General features: G+C 52.3%; 1 protein-coding gene across 2 annotated transcripts in view; it reads left to right on the top strand.

The window, feature by feature from the left end:
• Nucleotides 1-26019, top strand: part of UNC5B (unc-5 netrin receptor B) — a 53623-nt gene that overhangs the window by 14177 nt on the left and 13427 nt on the right. For both annotated transcript variants that reach the window (XM_051800255.1, XM_051800254.1), the window contains exon 2: nt 22950-23171. In XM_051800255.1, the coding sequence (XP_051656215.1) occupies nt 22950-23171 (222 nt within the window). The remainder of the gene's footprint in view (nt 1-22949; nt 23172-26019) is intronic.

Here is a 26019-nt window from a genome sequence, read left to right as displayed (position 1 = left end):
TGCCACATGAAAGCAACATTGCATTATCCTGGTTGGCCCTAAAAGCAGGGAAGCAGCCAGAAGAGGGCTGATTACAGAGCAGCAGCTCTTTCTTCCCATCACTACAAAAGAATAGACAATAGAAACCGGGATCCAGTTTTAGCTCCAGTAATGCAATGCCCTCCTTCTGGTGGTCATGTCACATGCTGCCTGAGTAATTCCCATCCTTGTTTTGCCTGGAAAACCAGCCTCTGAGGGAGGGAGGAGGGAAAGAGGGAGGGAGGAAGCAATGGCTTTGACTGGGTGATGCCAGGATCAGGCACCCCTGTCTGCAGCACAGAGCTGCAGGGAAGGTGGTGACATCCAAAATCTGTAGGGATGGCAGTGCTGTGGAGCTGGTGGGCTGTTGTTTGAGGGGTCACCATCCCTAGGAATGGGGAGCAGTTGGGCTGGAGCCTGGGGTTTGCATGGAAGTCTGAGCCTGAGGCACTGGAAGAGGAACTTGCAAAAGCAGCTGTGTGGTTGCTACTTGCTCGTGCCATGAGCTTCTCATCCATGCATGGGGGGTGCTAAGGCATGGAAAATGTGGATTTTTGGTGGTTTTTTTTCTTTCAGGAATAGTTAACTTGACCTTTCCAAGGTGGCTTGGAAACAGGACAGTTTGTTTCCAACTTGTTTTGTATTGCATGGCTTCCCCAGCTTGGGTGATCCTTATGGGATTCAGGAGGTGATTGGAGAGCAGGTGATTGCTAAGGAGAAGGGGGACCCCTCTGAGACTGTGTTTCCAACTCCATCACTGCACCAGGTGTGGAGAAAATTCCAGTGGAGTTACTTCTTAAAAAGTAGCTGCAGGTCACAGCTGGCTTACTTTGTGCTTTGGCATTCCCAAAGAAGCCAGATGGGAAACCAGTGCAGAGAGAAACCTGCAGCAGAAACCTCACAGTTCTTTGTGCCCGGGACAAAGGGTTGGTTTGGAGTTACAGGGAAGAAAAGGAGCTGTGTTGGGGGGGAGTGGGGGGGGGGAAAGGTGTTGCAAGATGGGCATTGGGACTGGAACACATAGCAGGGGAAGCAAATGGGGCCAGAATGAGCAAATACATTGTTGAGGATGATTGAGGATGCTGGCCCAGGGGAAATCTTTCACCAGCCTGAGGGTGGTGCGGATGCTGATTTTCCTACTTCTCTGCAGCTTTAAACAAGCAGAAGACAAATTTTCCCTGGACACTTTGGTGGCAGGAGGTGGGTGCCCACCATCAGCCTCTTCCTGCTCAGCCCTCAGGAGCGTGTGCTGGGGATGTGGCCGAGCCCCAGAGCTGCTGCCACCCCTCAGCCTTTGGCCTCGGTGGTTTTGTAACCTCATTTCCCCCCGCTCACTTAGTTTGCAGTGAGGAACACCTTTTATCCACCTTTTAGATGCTGAAGACTTATGGTTCAGCCTGAATATGTTATCAGAGCAGTGTCTGATAAGTTTTCTGCCTCAAGCCCTGGGGAAGTGCCTGTTCAGGGTCGCTGCAATAGATTTTCCTCCTCTTTCCTAGCTGCCTAAGAATAGTGTGATTTTTTTACTTACTCCTTAACTGAACATTATTACTTTAATCAGTGGAAAGAAAAATGCAGGGCCCAGCCAGTGTTGTGATGCCTCTCCCCGCTTTCAGAAATCCACGAATGGTTGGCAGGATGTGTTGTTAGGAAAGAATAAATCCCTGATTATTTGGATGAGCTTGGACTGTGTGAGGAAGGTGACAGGAGAACGGTGAAAGGTTTGGCTTGGGTGGGTGGTGGAGCCAGTGGCTTGATGTTGGACGCGGAGGTGATTGAGGGTGGTGATGGTGGAGAGGCATTTTCTGTGGATGGTGTAAAGGGGAGCAGCAGAGGCACCAAGTCATTTTGTTTTGCAAGAGGAGGGTGATTCAGGGGTCCCTGCTGGAGTTTGGAAGATGGGAGGAGGTACCACATGGAGTGGGATGCTGAGCATCCATGGAAGTAGCCTCGTGTGCATTAATCAGAGAGCTGCCTGCAGCTCCCCTTTCAAGCTGTAATAGCCAGACCTGGCAGAGTCAATCCCTATCTATTTAAAGCACTTCAATAAATAAAGATACTAAATAAAATCACAGTGGCCCTGCACTTTCTCCGTGCTTCTAGGGTTTCTCTTTCCCCTCCCCACATTGACTTCTGGATGCATCCAGAGGCAAAGAAAGGGGGAAGAAGGGTCAGGAGTCTTATTTTGGGTGGGCGACCTACACCTCACACCAGTGGTCTGGAGCCAGACTCCAGCTTGGGCATCTGCAGGGTGATGGCAACAATGGGGCCTGGATTTACCAGACCCCTTCATCTCCCCAAATTATGACAGTAGAGGGGGGACACATTTTCTTAGGGATATTTTATTCCAGGCAGTGTCCCTGGCACAGTAGAAGCTCTTGGTGGTGTTGCTGTTTTCTGTGGCAGGGAGGTGACGAGTGGGAAACTGTCTTTGCAGGCCCTCTGTAATGCTAATGGAAGCTGCAGGTTGGGTTTTTGTTGTTGGTTTGTTTTCTTGTGTTTTTTTTTTTTTCCTTTTCCCCTTGCCAAAGACTAACCGGGGAACACTTGTTGGAGGATAAAATTAAAAAGCCCGTGGTGGTTTATTTTGAGGGCAGTGTGTTTGCTTTCACATCATGCTGGAGGGAATTGCTCTGCTACTGTCAGCAAATAAATAAAATAAGAGCTTTGTTTTAAATTAGACTTTCTTCTGGTAGCTAATTAGGCGAGCTGATACCTGCAGTTGCATTACCTAGGCACCGGCTGTACCCAGCATATTTGAGGCATATGGCTGCTGTCGGCAGCTTCTAAACTTCATTAGCCCCTTATTACGATTTTTTTAAAATATCCCTTTAATTGGATGCGAATTCCCTGGGACCAACAAGAGTCCTTTTTGGGTGGATGCCCACGAAATCCCTGGCAGGGATGGAGCTGGGGGTTGCAGACACTGGCTGGGGCTCGCTGTCCGTGGACGCCGCGTGCCTCTGGCACGATGCGAGTCCGAATTCACTGTGGGTGCTGGTGTGATGCTTTCCAGCCACTGAGGAGAAAGTTCTGGGTTCCTAGTTGTGAAAATAACCACTCGAAGCTCTTTTTGGGTGTTAAGAGCATCCAGCCCTCGTGCCGGGAGGGAGCTGAGGGAGCGCCAGGCTGGAGCCGTGGCTCCTATCCCACCTGGCAGCAGGCGGGACGAGAGCCAGCAGCGCCTCCTCTCCTCCCCGCTGGTGCTGGGAGGCTGGAAGTTCCTGTCGGTCCTGTTGGTGATGGAGATCAGCCCGGTGCAGCTCCTGAACCAGAGTCTGAGCAGAGCCCACCACCCTCCTCGCCAGGGAGGAAGGCTCTGGGGGTCCCGCCCTCCTCTGCCTCCCACCGGAGAGACTGCGAGGGTCCACAGACCGAGCCGTGAAGGTCTTGGGCTGTTTTGGGAATGGCTGTTTTGGGAAGGGCTCACAGCTCTCACCCCGCGTCTTTTTGGGCGGGACGGTGGCTCTCCGGGCTGTCGCCTCGTGTCCCCCCGGGAATGCCTCGGGCATTCCCAGCCGTGCTCCCGCACCCCGGGCTTGACTTTACGGGGAAATGAAGCAGAGTAATTATCCCCGGGGATAATTACCCGGCCCTTGCGCAAGGCGGGGGCGCTTCCGACCCCTCCGGCCGCCCCGGGAGCCGGGGCTGGGCACCGAGCCCTGCGCACCCCTCGGGGGTCCCTCCATCCCCCGCCCCTCCCGAGGCTCCTGCTCTCTGTCTGCTGGGGCCAGGGGAAGGGGGTTCTTCCTTCCCCTCCTCCTCCTCGAGCTGCTGCAGGGGCTGCCCCCATCCCGCATTCCTCCTCGGGAGGAGATAAGGATCCAGTCTGGCGCCGGGGTTTCAATGCGCTCCCTGATTATCGGCAGGCGCCGGGCAGAGCCCCGGGCAGCGATAAGTGGGGAAGGGGAGCGGGGAGGGGGCTGCCCGCTACTCCGCACCCCTCCCCCGCACCGCTCTGAACTGCGCTGGGGGAATCCTCAGTCTCACTTGAAAGCCTATTTTTTTTCCCTTTAATTTCCTTTCTTTAAATTTTTTTTCTCCCGTTTTCTTTTTTCCTTTTTTTACCTGTGCACCCGGGGCTTCTGTGGCTTCACTGCTGCCCGGCTGGGCTTGTGTGGGCATGAGGAAGAAGATGTCCCAAGCTCAGAAGTCTGGTTCATAGAATCACAGAATGGTTTGGGTTGGTCCCTCTCCAGCTCCCCTGGAGCCTCTTTAGCTACTGGAAGGGGCTCTGAGGTCTCCCTGGAGGCTTCTCTTCTCCAGGCTGAACAATTCCAGCTCTCCCAGCCTGGTTCCATAGGGGAGCTTCTCTGGCCCTTTGAGCATCTCCGTGGCTTCCTCTGGACTCACTCCAGCAGGTCCATGTCCTTTCTTATGCTGGAGGCCCCAGAGCTGGACACAGCACAGTAGGTTGGAAAAGCCATCTGAGTGCCATTTGGGCACAAAGATGCCACCACCAAGCACACAGTGGTGCTTTCCTCCCCTGGAAGATGGGATGTGTATGTCCAACATCATGTGCTGTGGTGGAGCAGGCACAGTTCTCCATGGGACACTGCCACGGCGCACAGTTCCCCTTCCAGATGTTTTATTGCACATCCAGGCCTTCCATGTCCCCCCACCAGCTCCTTGCATTGCAAGTCCCCCACCAAGTCCTCAGCAAAGGTCCCTTCTGAGTTTTAGGAGCAAAGGGCAGGGTCTTTTTCATGGGACAAAAGCTCTTATCATGCTTGTGTCAGCGCTGTGGCATCTCTGTATGCAATTAAACCCCATGTGTCTCCTCTCTGCCAAGGAACCTGGAGGCAAAGGAAGAGGCTTATCTTCCTGCTGGTGGCTGGAATGCTCTTGCTGCCCAGAGGCATTTCTCTGCTGTGCTAATGCTGAGATCTGGGGATAAAAAAAAACCCCACACAACCAGTGAGTTTTGCCCTCTCTTTTCACTCTGAAGCTTATAAATAACAGTGCAGCATCCTGTGGAGCAGTGGTGGGGTTTGATTTTTTTTTTTCCCTTAACTTTTTTTCCTCTTCTAAGTGTAACTCTGGGCTGATGTCCCAGGAATGTGATCTCTCCGGCTCATAAAAGACCAGCTTCTGGCCTCCTCCTTCCTTCCCAGGCATTAAAGAGCCAGGCCTTGGGGATGAATTGGTGGGCTCTTGCATCCACTGGGATGCTCCACAACATATGGGGCCTCTGGTTTCTGGTGTGATCTCTCTGAAGCTTCCTGCATTAATATTTGATGCTCTTCCTTGGGGTGAGCGTTAACAAGAAATGACCACCACCAAAAAACGTGCTTTTTGTTTTTAGTGGACGGGAGAGAAAAAGAAGGAGGAGGGGGGGAAAGCTGAAATGCAATCGTTTTTTATGGCTTTCCGGAATGGCTTGGATGTGGGCTGGACAGCAGCGGGTCAGGAGCAGAAGGAGCAGATAGCCCCATGATCATCTGCCTTACTTGCATCTTTCCCTTTCAGGTCGTAAATATAAAACCACTACTTGAAAAACAAAAAGCTCGTTAAGCTGTCAGCAGGGTCCCTCTTGGAAGGTCGTAAATGTGTCTCTTAGCAGTGACTTTTGTTCCTGTCGTGACTGGGGCTTAGGCACCAGGATCCTCCGTGGGGCCGGAGGGAGGTCACTGCCCGTGAGGACACCAGTAGCTCGTGGGGGGGCTCTGACCCCACTTATGAGGGGAGTACCATCCCACTGCCACAAATTTGAGGCTCCCCATCCATTCTTGATCCATGCCTTGGCCTTCCATGTGGACCTCAGGGTATGATGGTGCTCCAGTGGAGCACAAATCCTGCACAGAGTCAGGGTTGTCTCTGCTGGCCAGGGCTGGCAGAGCGTGGGCTTCTCCTGTAAAGTTTCTGGAAGGGTGATCAAAGACAATAGAATACTTGAAATCTGTTTAAATCTTGTGGGAGCACAGTGGAACATCTCTGCCAAATGATCCCCGAGCACCGTTGGGTGGTGGAGTCCCCATCCCTGGGGGTGTCCAAGGAACGACTGGACACGGCACGCAGTGCTCTGGGCTGGGTGACAAGGTGGAGTTGGACTCAGTGGTCTGGGAGGTCTTTTCCAACCTGATGGTTCTCTGATGGTGTTTACGGTTGTGCTGGTAATGACAAGCCTTGGTGGCTGTCCTGTGGCGGGGCTGGGCGCCACGGGCAAGGGCACAGACTCTGCCTCTGCGTCGCCTCATTGATTTCATCACAAACAGCTCGGCTCAGCTCCTTGCAGCTCACTGAGGTGGGTGTTAGAGATGATCCAAATAGCCCAGCAAAGAGCAGAGAGGAGGAGGAGCTGGTGGTGAAGAGCATCCCGTTGCCTTCTCCCGGGAGATGCTCTATAAAGGGGCAGCCAGGAGGGTTGGTCGGTCTTGTTGGTCAGTTAGGTGGTTGACATAAACACAGGTTGTGCTGGCGGGGTTTTCCCGCTGTCTCTGGATAGACAGAACTACTTTGGAGATCCTTTGCATGCACTGGTTGAGAGGTTGGATGTGGGGCTGGAGAGGGAGATGTGAAGCTGGCACTGTCCTGACTCACAGGCATAAGGCAGTGGGTGCAGAAGCAACCCATGCTGGTGTGGAAAGGATATCCACATTTTATGGGCTGTGTTTCCTCCAGAGAGAGATTTTCCACGCTGAAAATAAGGTCACACATCCCTGGGATCTGTTTGTCATTTAGGGCCCCGATGTTTTCCCCTTGGTTACACCATGTGCTGCAAATGCAGCCGCTCTTGAATTAACATCTAATTAGCAGCAACCAAAAAAACCTGTGCCTGAAACAGGAGGAGAAAGAAAAGGGTGAGAAATTAAAGATGCAAAAGACCTGTTAGATCATCTGGCCCTTCCTCTGGGATTGTTCTGGTGGTGTTTTGTCCAGTCTTGCTCAAAAGTCTCCAGGGCCATTACTGCTTCCCTCGGAGGCCCATTTCATTGTGTATTGAGAGAAACCTTCATAAATGTAAAAGCTTTATACAATTGAGGTAAAAGAAGAAACAGATTGAGTCATTGTATTGTTCTTTGTAATCAGCTTTGCTTTTCATTAATTTCCTCCCCAAAGCCTTATTTAGGCTGGGAATTTTAAAGAAAAAGCACGTGCGAGGGATGGTGGGAACGGGCTGCCTGACTCCGGTGGGTTCCTGTGCATCACCCTCCTCGCCCCGACGGCCTGCCTGTGTTCAGACACCTTCAGGAGCCGGTCTGCCTGCTAGCTGGGCCAAATTTAGCTGTGGTGGAGACGTGGTCAGTGCTCTCACGGCCTCCTGCAATGGGGTCCGACTTGTCTGGGCAGCTGCTTGCTGCTGGAGCTGCCTAATTTAGCTGTTTTTAAAGCAATAGCACAAAAAAAGCCTACAAGTGGGCATCAGCTGGGGCAAAGGTGACTGAAAACGATGGAACAAAATCAGACTGGGCTTTTGCAGGCACTTGCTGGGGGTTTGGGAGCTGTGCCCTTTGCTGCAGGGTGTGCAGTGACAGGGGATGGGGCACGAGCATCCGGCGTCTCTGTCCCTGACACAGCGGATGCTTTTTGCTAGTGGCATGTTCTGGGTGAGGCTTCTTTAATTAGGCCTCTATATCCTCCTATGTCCCAGCGTTTTTGCTATTTTAACCTTGCCAGCCTGGTGGATAATTCTTTCCTTTAATGTGCCTTGGTTGTTCCGCTTTCCAAACACTCTCCTTCCTCCTCTGGTATTTTAGTGGAAGGGGCCCCTGCCCGTGGCAGTGGGGCTGGAATGAGATGATCTTTAAGGTCGCTTCCAAACGAAACTCGTCTGTGATTCTGTGATTACTTTCTTTCCCCCTCCCTGTTTTCCTCTCTGACATCCCCGTTCTCATCCCTTGCATGTCCCTTTCACTCCCCAAGTCCCCTGCATCTTGTCCAGGCTCTCCAGGGCGAGGTGCTCCACATTCAGGCAGGCTGCCAGCATGGCTGCAACACACCCCAAAAGAGCTGCCCTTGTCCTTCCTGCTCTTGTGGGACACCTGAGCCACGAGCAGCATCACTGTTGGCCCTCAGCAGCCCTACAGGCTGCTGCCCACAAGCCCACGAAGAGAAATAAATGAGCAGCGGGTGCCAGATGCTGTGCAGGCAGCTGCTGCTTCCTCTCCGGCGTGGTCCAGCGCCACACCGGCTTTAATCCTCCCCTCTGGAATACCCAAGGTGCTAATCCGGGCTCTGCCGGAGCAAACAGGAACTACACCTCTCCCTGCGTAGGAAATGCTGAGGAGATGTTTTGGGGAGAACTGAGAGTGCTTTTGGGTATATCTGGTGAGCTGGGGGGATGCCATCCTGTGCCAGGAGCGGCTGGATTGCTCCAAGGAGCTGAGTGAGGCTGCTTTGCCAGGAGTTTTGTGCTTTGCCCCGGCACAGCCGATGGAACAGTGGAGGATCAGTGGAGTTGCTCCACGTGTTTGAGTGTGGTTGGTGCATTTCCTGGCTGTAAATGCAGCCGGGGGTGCACGGAGGTGACAGAAGTGACTCCTGCTGTGGTCCAGACCGGTCCTGAGCATGGCTGCTCTTCCATGACAACTGCCCCTGCTATCCAGCCTCTCTGTGGGGTCGCTTGCATCCCTCTTTTCCTGCCCCCGTTGGCTTTGGGTGGGTGGAGAGGGAAGGTGTGGGTTGGCAGCTTGGGCTGGGGCCACGGGGGAATTCCCCCGTGCCCGAGTCTGGGTGGAGATCCTACCAAGCCAACTCTCCTTCCTCACAGCCAGCCTGGATCCTTCCCCAGCCTTCCCAGGATTGTGCACGGGGCCATGTGCCGGGCAGCTCTTCCACCAGGGCTTTTGGGGCAGTAAGAGCTGCAGGTGAGAAGTAGAAAGAAGAAAATACCTCCAGCCCCTGTGACTGCTGGGCAGGACCTGCTGTCTCCTGCAGGGAAGGATGTGTGCCCTGGACTAGGGTGTCTTTCACTGCTCAGGGCATCCTTTAATGCTCAAAGCCCTGTTTGGAGGTGTTCTGTAATGCTCAGGGGGTGTCCTGAGATGCTCAGAACCCTGTGCCAGGGTGTCTTTTATGCTCAAGGCATCCTTTATTGCATAAAGCCCTGCTCAGGGGTGTCCTGCAATGGTCAGAACCCTGTGCCAGGGTGTCTTTTTTGCTCAAGGCATCCTTTATTGCATAAAACCCTGCTCAGAGGTGTCCTGCAATGATCAGAGGGTGTCCTGAGATGCTCAGGGGGGTCTTACACTGTTTGGGTCATCCTGTAATGCTCAGAGCCCTGCTCAGGGGGTTCCTGTGGTGCTTAGGGGGTGTCCTGCAATGTCCAGAGCCCTTTTTGGGGGTGTCCTGTGATGCTCGGAGGGTGTCCTGCAATGTTCAGAGCTCTTTTTGGGGGTGTCCTGCGATGCTCAGAGCCCTGTAACAGGGTGCCTTGAACTGCTCAGGACACCCTTTCACCCAGCCCAGCTGGGGAGCCAAGGAGTGCCCCTCTGGGGAGGGGTTTTGGGGACCTCCACTGGTGTGGAGCTGCAGGTCCCCGGAGCTGTGCCGGCGGCCGGGCTCACGGCAGGGCCGGGGCCAGATGTTTCCCAGATGTTACTCACTTCCTGTCTGGCTTCTCCTCGTTCAGCTTTTTATGTACTTGTTTGTTTTGGACTACAAACAAAATAAAAAGGGTTTTTATAACCCTGTTCCCCTGGGGCGGCGAGTTCAGGATATAATCTGAGCTCTATTCACTATTGTCTCAATCCCCCTCCTTGCCCTCGGTGTCGTCCCCGGGCTCACACTCACACGCTGCTTTTGTTAAGGTGCTTTTTTTCCCACATGACGTCTTCTCCCAACAGACCATTTTTCCTTATGACCTCTTCCAGCTCTCAGGGGAGCTCTGGGAATATCCCTGGCCAGTTTGGCATGGAGGCCTGAGGAGGAAACAGTGTGTTTCTCGGTGCTGACCTGCTCCTTGCTGCGGGCTGTGTTGTTTGGAGGGTTCTCCCGTGTCTCTGAGGATGGGGAAACTCACTGCACCGATGACATCTAGCATCCCCATGGATTGCTATTGTGAGCAACTGTAGCCACTTTGCCTTGATGAGGATGTTTGCAGAGGAACGGGGTGGAGGGTGCAGAGAGTGAAATAGCCACATTGACCGCTTGTAAAAGAAAAAAGGAGATGAAAACACTTGGAATAAAGGTGTTTGTGCTTGAGTCAGGTTAACAAAGGGGTCAGAAATGGTATTACCATAAGGAATGCTGTCATTTTAGGGGTAGGATGGATGAAATAAAATTATCTCAAAAGTATTGTTTTGGCACGTCAGGAAGTTCTGGTGATCGCGGTATAACCAGGAGCTGTTACAAACACAGCCATGGAGTTTTCCCATCCTGAAAAGCACCTGGATCAGGATCAGTCCTGCTGCTCAGCAGGGTTGTTTGGTGGATGATCCCCTCTCTGTCCCCCTGGGTCTCAGAGCATCCACTTAAACACCGTCTCAACTCAAACAAAGTGAATCTGGCAGCATCCCTTTAAAATGTGTATGTTCAGCTCTTTCTGCACGCCTCTCACTTCATTTATATTGTTTTTCCTGCCTGTTGGGGTTAAGGCCCCTTTTCCTCTTTTCTTTCTCCTTCTCTCTTAATTGCCTGTTAAATAATTTAAATATTTAGGACTAAAGGGCTTCAATTATCCATTAATTTACATTAGTAATTTATATATCAGGCTGAATGGACACACTGTTAGTGTAATGGGTCCCTGTGGACAGGCAGAAGCAGAGCTGCAGTGTGTTTTCCTGGAAGCGTGGATGTTTCCTTACACCTCCCAGCCTGGATGTCAAGTGTGTGGAAGGGACCTCACTGCCCACACGCCTGTGGGGACAGGCTGCTGTGGGGTCTGGAGTCCCATCTCCTTAGGAGAGGGTTGCTTGTGTTTTAAAGCAGCATTTTTTTATTTCTTTTTTTTTGCATTTTGAGCTGTGCTTGCAGGACGTTGAACATGTCACATGTTGGTGGACATCACAGAATGGTTTGGGTTGGAAGGGACCTTAAAGATCAAATCATTCCACCCACTGCCATGGGCAGGGACACCTTCCACTAGCCCAGGTTCCTCTAAGCCCTGTCCAACCTGGCCTTGGACACTTCCAGGGATCCAGGGGCAGCCACAGCTTCTCTGGGCAACCTGGGCCAGGGCCTCACCACCCTCACAGGGAAGAATTCCTTCCCAATATCCCATCTATCCCTGCCCTCTGGCAGTGGGAAGCCATTCCCCCTTGTCCTGTCCCTCCAGGCCCTTGTCTGAAGTCCCTCTCCAGCTCTCCTGGAGCCTCTTTAGGCACTGGAAGGGGTTCTAAGTTCTCCCGAGAGCCTTCTTTTCTCCAGGCTGAACAATTCCAGCTCTCCCAGCCTCTCTTCATAGGAGACATATCCTTTAGTGAGGACAGGGTTACTTTGGGAGGCTCAGTGCAGGACCTCAGGGACTTTCTGAGGCTAAACCCCTCAGCACAGCCATCCATGGGTGCTTTAGGAGTGCCAGGGAGCAGATCCAGGCTGGTGCATGGCTGGTGCTTAGCCTTAGAGACCAGTGTCCCTTGGGCAGTGACAGCTCCTCCCTCCTGTCCCCCTGCCCAGGACGGGGATGGGGCAATACCTATTTTCTGCGTTCAGAAATACAGTTTGGGGAGGATTTGGGGGGGGGTTTCAGGTGCTTGTACATGTTTGTTTGGACCCAGCCCAACGGCCCCCAGCCCCGGTCTAGCTGGCAGCCGTGGTGGCAGCTCCCGGTGCCGCGGCATTGCCGGCGGCTGGTCCAACCGGGAATCCTCAGGATCCATCCCTGCTGCGGCAGGAGGATCCAGACTCCCCGCTGCAGGGCAGGAGGGGGGGCCGTTTACTGATTGGGCTCCAGGGAAGAGTAAATTGGAGCCAAGCTCCATCCCTGTAGCACGGGGGAGGGATGCAGGAGCGTGCCCTGCTCCGGGGGGAGGCTGCCCCGTGGTGCTGGACGTGGGGAGCTGCACCAGCCCTGCTGCCCTCCTGGAGCAGAGGTCACCTAATGACTCTGATTACCCACAGCACGACCGTAGTTAAAGCAATTAGTGCAGATCGCTTATGGAAATGCAGCCGCTGGGGGACAGAGAGGAGAAAAGGACGAGGCTGGGGGGCACCGTGATTTTTTTTTTTCCTGCTTTTTCCATGACGTTCAGTATGCGTGATCCTTTGCCCCTGCTCCCCTGAGACCTTTCTGGATCACCTCTGGTGTCTCTCTCTGCTGTGCATCCCTCGGAGGTGCCTCTGAGCCCTTCAAGAGCCATTTCACTGCTCTGCCTTGGATGTCCTGCATCCACCCGAGCCATGTGTGAGGTCGTGTTTGTGACCATAACAAACCTGGACTAAGCATCCCAAACTTTGTTTAACTCGGCAGTCTTGCATATTTTTTAGGGCAGTTTTTGTCAATACCTTGGGATCTTGTAGCACCAAGGGAGGGAGAGGGAGGTGAGGGAGGGAGCATTGATTTGCTTGTTGGTGTATCTGATTTGGAGGTCCACATGTGTTGCTGCATCAGTTGGGACACTTCCAGGTGGAGTCCCACCTATATGGGTGGCACAGACCGCCAAAATTGGGGCATTTCTAGCCCTGGAACATCCAGCACCAAGTGGTACCCATGCTGAGAAGGGAATGATGCTCGTGGGAGGTTGGCCCACCTGGGAGCTGGAGTTTGGTCCCTGGGGCAGAGCAGGAGCGTGTGTGCCAGAGGACAAAGGGAGGAAAGAGAAGCTCAGCACTGTGGGAACAGGGGCTGTGTCCAGAGAAGAAAAGGTGGAAATTCCCGGCAGTGAGAAAGGAAGAAACTGGTCCTCTGGTATTGAAGTGCCAGGGAGGGGAGGAGGGTGCCAAACAACGCTAGGAAGCTCCTGAGGGCTTCCCAGCTCGATGGAAATGGGAGCGTGAGGGCAAAAGGCTTTGTTTTTTGTAGGGGTTTCCTTCCATTGGTGCCTAGGGTGTTTCTGCTCCCCCTCTGGATGGTGAAGCAGTGATGCCAGGCACCAAAAACAGCCACCCACCAGAAAAAACCCAAAACCTCCCAGCTTTGATCAAATCCCAGTTTTTTTTCTCTCTGTAAAAGCAGGTGTGAGGTGCTGGGAGCCCAGCTGGCTGCGGGGTTTAGAGGGAAAGGAACAAAACTTATCAAGGTAATTGCTAAAATCCTTTTGCAACCAGCCAGAGACCTCCCTCTGTGCCACGATGGGGACACCAGGCCCTGGTCTTGGGTACCTGCTCTCCATCCTACCTGCTCTTGGCTTCAGGGATTAAATCCTAACAGGGAAGAAGGGATGGGGAAGCCTTGTCCTCTAAGCTAGTCTCACTGATTGTTTGGGGGTTTATTCTTTAATGGGGATATTACTGAAAGTGGGGGGAGAGAAAAATCTTAATATTTGACATTCAGCATCAGCAGGGATTATTTTTTTTTCTCTTAAATCTTTTTCTATCCCTATTCTCCCTCTCCCCCCCTTTTTTTCCTTCTGTTTGTCCTCTCAGTAAAAGGAGAAGGGAAGAAAAGGGCAGAGAAAGGACAATGAAAAGCAAAATATTACCAGACTCCATTTGTGGTGGTTGTTCTTGTTTTGTTTTTTTGTTTTTTTTTCTTTTAATGTTGTTTTTTTTTATCATAGCAACAAATCTGAAAGATTAAGGGCAACTTTAAAGACTGTTTAATAAAGGGACCTTAATAAGCCGCTCTTGTGATGTTCCTCCCCCAGCTGAATTAACGGGGAATTCGGGGCATGGAGTGGACCTTTCCTTTTGTTGTGTTTTTTTTTTTAATGATTAAATAATAACGTGAAGATTAAAATTATTTCAGATCAGGACAGCGCTGCACCGAGCACCTTCCCCTGCGGCATTGGAATGTCTGGCAGGGTGGGAGGTGACCCCTGGCTGCTGGGTCTGGGTGCCTGGCAGGGGGGAGTGGGTGCTGCGGGTCCCGGGGAGCGGGTGCTGCTCCCAGCCCACGCCTGCCGAGCGAGCGGCGGGAGAACAGTGGGAAAAGCATCGGGAAAAGTAGGGCAGCATCTGGCGAGGGGCCCGTGGAGAGGCTGGCTGGAGGCGGCGGGAGCATCCTCCCAGCCAGCTTTGGCTTCCCGGGGCTGGCGGGAGGAGAGAGCGAGTGAGAAAAAGACAAAAATGACGGGAACAAACAACCAAAACAAAACAACAACAAAAAAAAAAAAGGGGCAAAACCCCCAAAAAATCCCCCCAAAAAAACCGAACACAAAATCCCCAGCTTTCTCTTCTTCCCTTTGCGAAGAAGGTCCCCTCTTTGCAGCCAGCTGCCTGGACTTTGTGGTTTGCCTCGCTGGGTTCATGCTGCCACAGTGGCTTCCTAGGGCTGGGACACGCACAGCCGCCTCCTCTGGATTTTGGGACACAAGTACCACAACCCAGGACCACCAGACCTTGTGAGCCACTTTTAGAGAGCGTGGCTGGGTTCTTTCCCACCACCCCCCCCCAGATGTTTGGCATCAGCATGCTCAGAGGGTGAAAGCTGCTGCCCTCCAGCTCACGGTCCGGTGGGATGTGCGTGTTCAGGGAGGGATGCTCAGAGCTGGGATGATGCCTGCTGGGCAGCAGAGCATCCTTCTCTTCCCAAGGAGCAGTGGGTGGTTCCCAGCCCTGCTCCCTGCTGGTTTAAAGTCACTTTTCATGCCCAAAGCCAAGGCAGTCACCTCTGGATTTGCATGGTCAGGGAAAAAGAACCCCCAGCTGAAATTTGCACTCTCGGAGGGAATGCTGGGGAATTTACATTTTGAAATATGTGTGTGATTTCAGTGAAGGGGAAATCGCTCTCTCTCTGCAAAACTGGCAACTTTCCTTCACACGGAGTTAGCATTTTAAAACTGCACTGCTCAGTTGAACAGGACACCCTTCTTTTCCTTCCCTTTTCCCATTTTCCAAGGAGAGATCCCATCTTGCACTTGGTTTACTGCAGTTTGAAAGATAATTAATGATTCCTCGGACTTTCTGGCACTAACCAGGGCAACAAGTCCCTGTTTGTTCCTTGTTTCCTTTTGCCTTCTCTCTTTTCTTGTTGAAATTATTATTCTTTTCACAACAGAAACCCAGCACACGCCGTACATGTGAATAAACAGCACGTTACCGCATTCTCTGCTGCTGGCTCTTTTCTTTTATGAGCCAAAGCAAATAAATAAAAAAGTTCATATAATTATTGTCTCCATTAAAAATAATGTTGTAGCTTAGTAAATAGAACAAACCCTACAAGAGGACCGTGACAATGGAATTAAAATAGCACAAAGGGAAGTGTCTGTGCCCGTAACAAGAACCAGCGCTAGATGAAATTTGGAGATAGTTTTCCAACATAACTGCTTCCCTGAAGGGAATGTATAAAACAGCACAAAAGAAGCGAGCACAATAGAGTGTAACAGGGATTTGCTACATAATTCCTCCTCCTTTTTTTCTGCCTTTCTTTCTTTTTTTTTTTTTTTTAATTCACTCTCTTTTCCGCGGGTATTTACGGGGATCTGCGCAGCTCACAGCTCTGCTCCGTTAAAACCAGAAATAAGGAACAATTTACTCCAATCTGCCCGTGTCGTGTTATAAATCCATATAATGAAAAATGAAGAGGTTTTTGTACCATAAGGGATCTCAGCTGTTTACACTTCTCATGAGGCTTCATCTTTGATTATAATAATCATAAAGATAAACAAAAGAGTAGTGGCTCCATAAATACTCCGACGTAATGCGTAATCAACAAGATGAATCTCTCTCTTCCCAACTCCCAGCATGGGAAGTTGCTGCCAGAGCCTGGGTGTTTCTGCTTTTGGGGGTTGGAGATGGTTGGGATTTGGGTTGGACCCACTTAGTCATGGCTGGCAGGGGCACAGGGAGGCTGCTGTGGGATGGGCAGGGGTGCAGAGCTGGGGTGCCCGAGGATGCTGTGGTGGGATGTGCAGGGATGCTGCCATGGGATGTGCAGGGATGCTATGGTTGGATCCCCTGTGTGAGGGCACCCTGCCTTATTTTACCTCTCAGGCTGCTTTGCAAAAACCTGACCTGAGAATTTAGCTAAAAAGTTGATTTATTTTTATATTTTTGTCTTTAAGTGTTGTTTGATCCATAAGGCCATTGCATGCAGACACATTCTTGGTGCTACCCAGCTTCTCCTACCCATCCTTTTTTTCAGCACAGACTTTGCTTTCTTTATTTTGTTTCCCCTTCCCCATCCAGTCCTGGTTTAATAAAGGTGTGCAGCGAGATAGGCCGGCTGCAGGCTTTTCCTTTGGCTGGAAGGGAGAGGAGGAAATCTGCTTATTTTTTTTCCAAGGGTGTAATTAGGGCTGGCTGGGTGCACCCCCTCATTACCCACACTGGGGAGGAATGCTCTCTAATTATAAAGCCTGCCTGTCGCCGGGTTGGAGAGAGTGCTAACCCACTGGGAAATGCCTGTCTGTCCTGCTGTCCGTCTGTCCCGAGCTGGGTGGGCTCTGGGAGGAGCTGGAAGGTGATGGGGTGAAGGAGTGATGCTGGATGATGCCAGGTTTGGTAGGAAGGGTATGCAAAGGGACTGTGAAGCTCCTGGCAGAGGGCAGCCAGTGGAGGAAAAGGAGCTGATTTGTCAGGCAGAGAGGTGCTTGGGGGAAAGGTCAAAGTGGCTCTTTGCAGGTTTAATTATTAATAAAAGATTGGTGAGAATGGAGAGGCCAAATGCACCCCATGCAGCCAGGCTCCCAGGTGCTTTCCTGGCTGGTGGGAGCAGGAGGGGATGGGTTCCACTTTTTGAGGGGCCAGAGAGGTAGAACAACATGTTCTGCAGACCCAGCACAGCCCTGAACACGGCAGCACACCGATGGCTCCAGCCTTTGCTGAGTTACCATGTCTGGGGGAGGTGTCAGGTGCCACGGGGAGGGTCACCCCACGTCATCCCATTGGCATTTTGACCTCAAAATTCAACCTTGCTCCAGCCTGGAGATGAGATAGAATCATGGAATGGTTTGGGTTAGAAGGGACCTTAAGGATCATCTCATTCCCTGGACAGGGACACCTTCCCCTAGATCAGGTTGCTCCAAGCCCTGTCCAGCGTGGCTTTGGACACTTCCAGGGATGGAGCAGCCACAGTTTCTCTGGGCAACCTGTGCCAGGGCCTCCCCACCCTCACAGCCAAGAATTCCTTCCATAAATCTAACCTAAATTTCCCCTCCGTCAGTGTGAGCCCAAATGAACTCAGAGGCTGGGTACCACTGGTTTTCCTTGGTCCCCCCAGAGGTTCCATGCTTAGTTTTTTGGCCTCTCTTGGGTCTTTCTCATCGAGGGAGAGGTTAATGAGCCACGCTGAGTTAATGAGGCCGGGGGTTACATCAGCCAGCTCAGCCCTGGGGACCTGTTACATTCCCTGCCTCTCACTTTCGTCAGCGCTTCCCAGCTTGTGCCTGAGCCCGCTTTGAACAGTCCCAGGGTTTTGAAGGCACAGGATTTTGTGGGCTCTGTTCAAGGAGGCAGCAGGGAGAGTTTGATGTGAGTGGCTTCAAGTTTTCCAAACCCATCCTCAGCAACGCTCTGTATTTTGGGTGGTCCTCCTTTCTCCCTGCTGTGGCTCCAGTGGAAGGCATCCCTGGAGAAGGGATAGTGGGCTTGGCATGGCACTGCCCCACCTCATGGAGACTTTGCCTTTGAAGATGCCCCAGGCTGCTGTCACCTCCTCAGTGATGGGGCATCATGTTGGGTGACCACACATGTGTGGGGGGCTGAATTTGGGGTGAGAAGGGGATGCTCAGGGAAGGATGTTTGGGGGAGGAAGGATGCTCAGGGTGGTTTTAGGATGAAAAGCTTAGCTGTGTGTTAGCGCTGGACACAAAATTGTACCAGGAGGGCAGTCTGTGATGTCTGCCCATAGGAACAGGGCAGGCCTGGAGTGGTGATTCTGGTTCCCCATAAGCTCAGGGATGGACTGGAATGTGGTGGGAAGCCTTTGCATCCCTCCGGGGCTTGCAGTGGGGATGCCCTCAGTGGGGCAGGCATTCTGGGATAGGAGTGAGCCAGCCACGGCTCCAGCATAGAAATCTGCTGGAGCATAAATGGCAACAGCACTAATCCCTAAATGAGTTCTCCCTGGAAGCAACAGGGGGGGAATTTGGGGAGGGAGGGAGTCCCACTCCAGCCTTTCAGACACCTCCTTCGGCCAAGCCAGTGGCCAGAGCATCCCCTCCATCTCGGTCTCTGGAGCCAGAGCCATTCCCATCCCTGCTGGGGGATTGGGAAGGGGGATTGGGAAGGCAGATGACTCTCCTCCCGTGGTGCTGGAGATAAGCTGCCATATATTTTTTCATTTCTACAGGAGGATTTTAACCCACCTGGCAGGTTTAACCGTTGCCTCCCAGGCCTTACCCTAAAACAGCGCTTGCCCTGAGGCAGATGGGAATGGGGGGAGGTGGAGACAGAAGGGGTTAAGCGCCCACTGCCGCTGAGATTTAGCCGGAGAAACCCAGCCGGAGGACCCAGGCATCCCAGCTTAATCCTTACATCCTTACATTGCATCCCTGCCTGCCTGGTACGGGGGAGGGAGGGATGGTGGCCGTGGGTGATGGGCAGCTACTAATGCTCCTGTAATCTTCCAAATATTTGGAGGGATAACAATTGCAGGAGAGAGGATTTTAACGCTTTCCTGTGGAGGTTTGCTGGGCCATTGCTGCAAAGGGAATTGCTTTCCAAGGGGAATTGCTTTCCAAGGGGAATTGCTTTCCGGGCTTGCCATCCCTTGTGCCGAGGTTTGGGGTGATGGAGGGAGGGTGAGGCTGGGTCCCGGCTCCAGGGCTGCTCCCCATGGAGGGGGTGGGTGGGTTGTTTGGGATCATCGGTCGATCGTCAACCGAGTTGCAAGCGCTGGCTGCAAACATCTGCAGGTCACCCCCTGGGGAACAGATGCTGCAGATAATCCAGCTCAACCCCGGCAGATTAAAACGTGTGATGAGGGACTGGGAGAGAGAAGAAGCCCTCGGTGCCTATTCCCCTCCTCCCTTTTCCGCCTCGCTGCTCCCACCACACTCATCCTCAAGGCGTCAGGATTTGGCCCCACGGGTCGAGCCAAGAGCTGCTCCTCCTTGCCTTTCCCCCCCCCCCCAAAAAAACCATCTCGAGTACTGAAGGCTCCATCTCGAGTACTGAAGGCTCCAGCTGCCCCGTAACACCATGCCCCAGCAGTGTGAGACTGTGGGATGGTGACAGCCTGGGACTTCCAAAAAAAAAAAAGAAAACAAACCCCAAAAGAGAGCTGGGAAGCAGGCACCCACCTCCAGCAGGAAGGAGGGAAGCCAGCAGATGGGAACCCCCTGTAGACGTCTGCCAGGGAGATGATGATGGCAGTCAGCGGAGCGCACACTCAAATATTTATTAGTTTGTCACTGCTGGGAGTTTTATTGCTCGTCTGAGTGCGGGACTGGAAATCCTGGCTGTGCAGGGCTCCTCTCCTGCTTTCCCATGCAAAAGCATCTCCTGTGCATGCTGCTCCTGTGGTCAGTGGACCAAAGTGTCACCTCGGGTGGGCAGAGCAGAGGTGGCCTCTCTGGAGGTGAGGGGGTTGCACCATTGGGAAAGTACTTTTATTTTTGGGGTGTTTTGCAGTTGGTGCTGGATAGTCAGGGCAGAAGGAGCAGCAGTTGTTCCTCCACATGGCACAAGCAGCCATGTTTTCCCCCCCTCCCTACTGATTGTGGACTTTTTGGGGGCCCCCCGTGCGTGTTAGCCAAGTGAGAGGTTTCCCATGCGGCGGGTGGCCGGGCGTCGGGAAGGGGGATGAAAAGCTGGGTTGATGGCTTATGATAAATGGGCCCAGCATGATTCTCCTCCCTTTTCTTATCCAAAGTCTCCGTTGTTCCAGTGCCTTATTTCTTCCCCAGCTTGTTTTACTACTAGTGGCCATATCATGCTGGAGAAAAACGCTCTGCCCAGCTGCACATGCCTTTTTTTTCAGCTGGATTTTTGGATGGAGAAATCATCCTCCCCGTTGATTTGCTCCCATCCATGAGCCTTAGGGATCCGTGGGGTTGGGGTTCCATGGCATGGCCCCCGTTGTGAGTCTGCCACAAAAAAACCATCATCCTTTTTCCCCGTCTCCTGTTAGAGCTGATTTTTTGGCCCCAGATCTCTCTTGGCCAGAAAAAAAGATCTCTCAGATGTTGTCAGTTTGCAGGATTTAAACTTTCCCAGCAGCCAGGATGGTCTTTGCTTTAAAGGTTCAGGTGTTTTGGGTTCAAACCTTAAATTGAGCAGATTTTTGTAGCCACCAAAAGCAGATGCTGTATCTGGCTGGGGACATCATTGTATTCCAACCACCCTCATCCCCAAAGCCACTGTGCCTCCATGAGAACAACCTTGAAGTGTTGAGCTTGAGATCCACAGCATTTATTTGGGCAGACCCCCCCTCTTGGAGCAGGGGCTCGGATGGGACCCAGCAGGTTTTTGGTACCTCCGGGGGTGTTTCACCCCCAAACCCTGTGCTGGGGGGCCAAGGTGGCTCCCATCACAGCCTGGAGCATCACCCATCCCACTGGAGATGATCACTGGTGAGTCACAAACCTGGCATTTTCATCCCCATCCAGCCATGACTCATCCCCTCCCCGCTCCCGGATCCTCTCGGATGACCTGAGGTCCTGTTTAGCGTCACCAAAGTGGCACTGAGGTGGAAGAAAACATGTCTTTGGTGTTGACTGCTGGAGGAGGACCTCTCCTTGGCCATGGTTTGGGATCAGGGACGTGCACTTCGGCGTGTCACCTCCATAGGGGAAGGACCTTCTGAAAATTGGCTTCTTTAGGGACATTGAGGCTTCGTGGGTCATTCTTATTAAACAAAAGCCAGGAGCCACCCCTGCCCTGGGGATGGGTGGCCAGCAAGCCCCCAGGTGGATTTTTGGAGGGTGCCTGTGCCCTTTCCCAGCTGCCAAGTTCAGGTGTGACTTTGCAGGCTGCATGGCACAGGGATACAGGGAGCATCACTTCAGGGAGGTTTTCACACGAGCCCAGGAGTGAAGTTTTGTTGGCTGCCTCTGTTGCCAGTTAGATTATCTCCTGCCAGCCCTCTTTGCCAGAGAATTTAGATTTGTGGCATCGAAGCGGTTTTTGAAATAAAAAAAACAGCAAACGACCAACAAAACAACAAGTCAGCAGATGAAAAATTGAGTAGTAACTTAAAAAAAAAATAAGAATAAAGATAAAGGATATTTGCCGGTGGGACACAGGCAAGAGGCTGCTCAACAGGAGAGGGGGAGCAGGAGCTGGGGCATGAGGCGGGCACGGGGGGCAGTGTGGGACTGCTCAGGGTGAGGGGCTCACACCTCGGCATTCCCTGTTCCCCTGCCCGCTGCAGGGCCTGGGAAAATCACAGGTCTGCAAACAAGATGGGGGAGGAAACAACCAGCAGCACAGAGGTGGGGAAGAGCCAGCCAGAGAGAGAGAAATTAGCCCGGAGTTTAATTCATTGTTTCCAAAAGAGCAGTTAATGGATTATGACAAATGTCCTACCGCTCTCCCTCAGTGCTGTGTTAAATGGAAATGGAAAGTCAATTTTCCTAAATGGATTTTAAACGACTGACCTCGTGCATTTTTTTTTCCCCTCACTGATTTTTGCTCAGGAGGCAGCTTGGTCATCTTGTTTTCTTGATGCATCTGATTATATTTATTTTTTTTTCTCTTCTTCCTCCTCCTCCTCCTCACATCTTGGGATTCTGATTCTCTCTGTGCAGCACCGTTCCTTGCCAAGGGTGATGAAGGGAGTGGGCTCCTTCCTTTTCCCTGCCAGCTCTGGAGATGTTATCGCGGGGCTGGGGATATTTACTGTTTTCCTGCACGCTGCAGTGCCTGGAGTTGAGAATCACAGCTCTGGCTGAGGGAAGAGAGGAGGAGGAAAAGCTCATAACTCCTTTGGGTGTAAAGAAAAGCCTTGCGATGTGACCTGACTGCTAGTGAGATTCCCAGGAACAACAGGTTAAGCAGTAGCATCCCAGTGCACCACTGGGGATTTTTCTATTAGTCCTGGGATATTTGGGTTTGATCTTAATGGGTGAAATGTCTGGAAACAGGCTTCCTGCAGATGATGCTCAGCATCAGTCACAGCATCTTCCCAAGCTGTTGCGGGGGATGAGCCACTCTGAGGTTCCCATTCCTCAGGGATTATGTCCCTGTGTGAGCACTGAGGTGCTAACCCCTTTCCAAGACTTTTCTTGGCCTGGCCTGAGCACACCTGACCTCTTTTTCCCGTTATTTTTGCATTTAGATGGCTTTTGAAAGCAAAAAAGCAGGAAGATGGAGGTCCCCAGGTCACTGACCCCTAGTTTCTGGGGTGAGAGGGTGTGAATCCTGGTGGCACCTTTGGGTGATATTCTCTGGAGCTGGCTGGGCTGGAAGCAATTGCTCACCTGTTGTGTGATGCTGAAATCCGAGTGTTGACAGGGGTGTGGGATCCCAAACTCCTGAGCTCCACTGAGGATGTGGATCTCACACTGGATGTCTGAGATTTGTGCTGGGATAATGGTCAGCATTCCCAGCACTGAGCCCTGCCAGCATTTTCCCTGGGGCATACCCATGCATTCCTCAGGGCTGTGAGGAGGAGACCTGAGGTGGGGGACACCAGCCCCTGTGGAGCCTCTCAGTGTCCCCATCAGCATCCCTGGACCTGGGTTTGTTCTGCTTTTTCCCTCGTGGTGTCCTCTAGTGAGATCACCCAGGCTGTGGGCTCAGAGTGTGGGTGAGGGGCTGGTACCCAGGAAAAAACAGGATAAACTCCACAGCTCTCTCAGTAGCAGGGATTTGATTTTCTGGTTTTGGGGGAGCCTCCAGCCTTCTTTTGCTTTTCCAGTCATCCTCAGCAAGGGCTGTTGGTGACACCACCATGTGCAGGGCACTCCTGGGGAAGGACGGGAAGGGATGAAGCAGTGTAAGCAGGAGATGCATTCCTGCTGGGATGGGACTAAGGGCACCTCCCCCCCCTCTGGCTCCCCTGGCAGGGCTGGAGTACAGCGATGTGCTGCCCGACTCCTTCCCCTCAGCGCCGGCAGAGACCCTCCCTCACTTCCTGCTGGAGCCCCAGGACGCCTACATCGTGAAGAACAAGCCCGTGGAGCTCGTGTGCCATGCCAACCCTGCCACCCAGATCTACTTCAAGTGCAACGGGGAGTGGGTCAAGCAGGAAGACCACGTCACCAAGGAGAGCCTGGACGAGGTCACTGGTGAGCAAACCCACCTCAGCATCCCCCTGCCTCCCCTTCCCTCTCGTTTTTCCGGGTGCTTCTGCCCTTTTCCCTCATGCACAGCCAACCTGCTGAGGGCTCTCCTCCAGGCAGGACAACAGGTAGACTTTCCAGAGCACGGATGAAGGCACGATGATGGTGCTGTGGTCACCACACCCCCCGGAAGCTTGGGGAACTCAGCCAGTCTGCTTGCACACTTACCCTTCTGCAGGACCTGGGCTTGTTAAATGGGATTTTAAAGGCAGCATGTTTAAATCCGATAAAAGAATGGAACAGCTTTCCTGCAAAGTGCCTAATCAACACGTAGGAGTCATTGCCAGGAGGGGTGGCAAAGGCTGGCAGCTTACTCAGGTTCGCAGAGGGATTAGGTGTTTAATGGGTAATGAGAGCAATTGCAGGTAGGATTTGAAATGCCTTTTGATGGCAAATGAGCTCTTCCCTGCCTCAGAGGATGTCAGCCTCTGGCTGCCTGGAACAGGGGGTAAGAAGGTGGTTCGAGCGTTTTAGGGGGGGTTTTATTCCATGGGACTGGGCTCCGCAGAGCTGCTTGGTCCATGCCTTGAAACCTCCTGGCATGAGAAGAAGGTTAGGAGTTGGATATATCGTGTGATCAAATAGATTTGCTAAAATTGGGATGCTTTAGCTCAGCTCCCATCTTTTCTGCACCAGTTTTGGTACCCGTGGTCTGACCAGGGGTGGAGGAAAACAGTCACAGTTCCCACGTAACATCTGTTCTCTGCAAATCCCTGAGCATGTGGCATCTGGAGGGCTTTAAACCAAGGCAGCCCTTTTGAACTGCTGTGGTGTTGGCCCTGAGAAGTCAGGCTGGGCTTAGAGGAGAGACTTCATTAGCCTGGAGCCACAAGTACTTTTACAGAATCTCTCCTTGTCCCTGTGGTTTTTCCCACAGCCTTGCCCTTCCCTGGCATCTCTCTCTCTCCATCCTGCACTAGCCATGACCCGGTCTGTGCTTGGGCCCGTCCCTGAACCTGCTCTGCAAAAGGGGGATCATTTCTTTTCTCTGTGGCTCTTTGAGTCTGTCCTCCTAAAGCTGCTTCAGCTATTCCTGGAGTGTTCTTCTTCCAGAGGAAGGGTGGTCAGAGATGCCACCTCTGAAGGGCAAAGCTGTCCTCTTGCTTCTCCAGAGGCTGACAGGAGCAGGGGGCCACAGCGTTTCTCTTTTCCAGGGTGCATCTCCACCTTCCAGCTCTTGCAGAGGCCAGAGTTGAAACCCTCACCACTCCAGGGCAGAGTCAGAGCTGGTCAATGACCGAGCAGCCTTTGCTGAGGGGTTTTGAATTTATTTATAACATCTGGCCACACTGGGTTGAGCCAAAGGTCCCTGTGCCCTGTGTATGGCAGTGGAGGATGCTCAGGGGAAGAGCACTGAACCAGGACAAGGAGGCAATGATGCAGCCTGCTCTGTTACCCTCCCAGCTTTCTGCCATCCATGATTAGGGACTCCCTGCTCTGGTGGCGGTATCTGAGCAGTGTAGTCCAGCCCTAGATGAATTCCCCACTCGTTAATTTGTCTGAATGCTGTTAGGACTCATTTCTCCTCTGGATCATCCCAGCACCCTACAGCAGGGAGTTTCATGGCTTACTGATGTGCACTGTGGAAAAAAACCACTGTGTTTCTTAGGCTCATATAATCCCAGAATGGTTTGTGTTGGAAGAGACCTTAAAGGTCATGTAGTTCCATCCCCTGCCATGGGCAGACATCTTCCCCTAGATAGGTTGCTCCAAACCCCATCCAACCTGGCTTGGAACACTCCCAGGAATGGAGCATCCATCTGGGAAACCTGTTGCAGGGGAAACTCCTTTGCCTTGGGCCCTCCCAGCAATCTGTGGAGGAAACAGCGTGCACCACCTCAGTCCAGGCTTCAAAGATGGTATTGCTGCTATCAGGGAACACACCAACAGTACCTTCACTGTGGAGGTGATGCCGTGCATGTAAAAGCTGCTGGCGTGGGCATCTCTGCCCGGCAGCTTCCCTGAGAAAAAAGGAGCTGGAACCAAAGTGGTTTAACATGCTAGAAAATCTGCATTTGCAGCGCCTGACCTTGGTCAGGAAAGCTGCTGCAAAGGGCACAGGGCAGAGCTGGGCACAAAGGCACAGGTTAACACGGTTAGTTTTTAAGTGTCCTCGGTTAAAGCTTGGAAAAACGGACCTTTAAGAAGGAAAAAAAAAGGAAAGGAACTTTTAGGATGATGTGTCTTGAATGAGCCCGACTCAAGTAATGCTCTGTCTGCGTCTGATCCAAAACATTTCATGTGGAAGAAAGCAAAAATAGGCCAAGTCAGGGAGGATAATTCAGCTGGGTGAGAAGGGCAGGGCAGGAAGAGCAGCCAGGTTTGGATGCCTGGGAGCCCTTACATAGTCACTCCTGTGAGCCTTGAGCTCAGCCTACAGTTTTGGGTAGTCATTGCTTTCAAGGGGACAGAAATACAGCATTTGCAGGATGCTCCCCACCTTTCCAAGGCTGCTCAACCCACCCCACTGGAGCTTTCCAGATAGACAAGATGTGTTTGAGCCATCTCCATCCTGGGTCCTTCTAAAAACCCTAAGTTTCCCAAAAGCACTTGGCCCTAATACCTTTTCTTTGGTTTGTTTTGTTGGTTTTTTGTTGTTTTTTTTTTCTTTCCCCCGAATAGTGACAAAATAAATTGTATTTCCTTGTCAGCTCTCCTGCAGGAAGGTGGCAGAGAGACAGTAATTGCTCCTCACAGCGCTGGGAGCGGGCTGTAACAAAATTACAGCTGGGGAGCGTGCGGCGCTCGATCGCCGTGAAATTGAGGCCTTTTTAAAATAGAAACTGCAAATAAA

Source organism: Manacus candei, unplaced genomic scaffold (genome assembly GCF_025592945.1).
Source record: "Manacus candei isolate 608988 ecotype Guabito, Panama unplaced genomic scaffold, ASM2559294v1 h1tg000050l, whole genome shotgun sequence".
Lineage (NCBI taxonomy): Eukaryota > Metazoa > Chordata > Aves > Passeriformes > Pipridae > Manacus > Manacus candei.
This window is presented reverse-complemented; position numbering and strand designations above follow the sequence as displayed.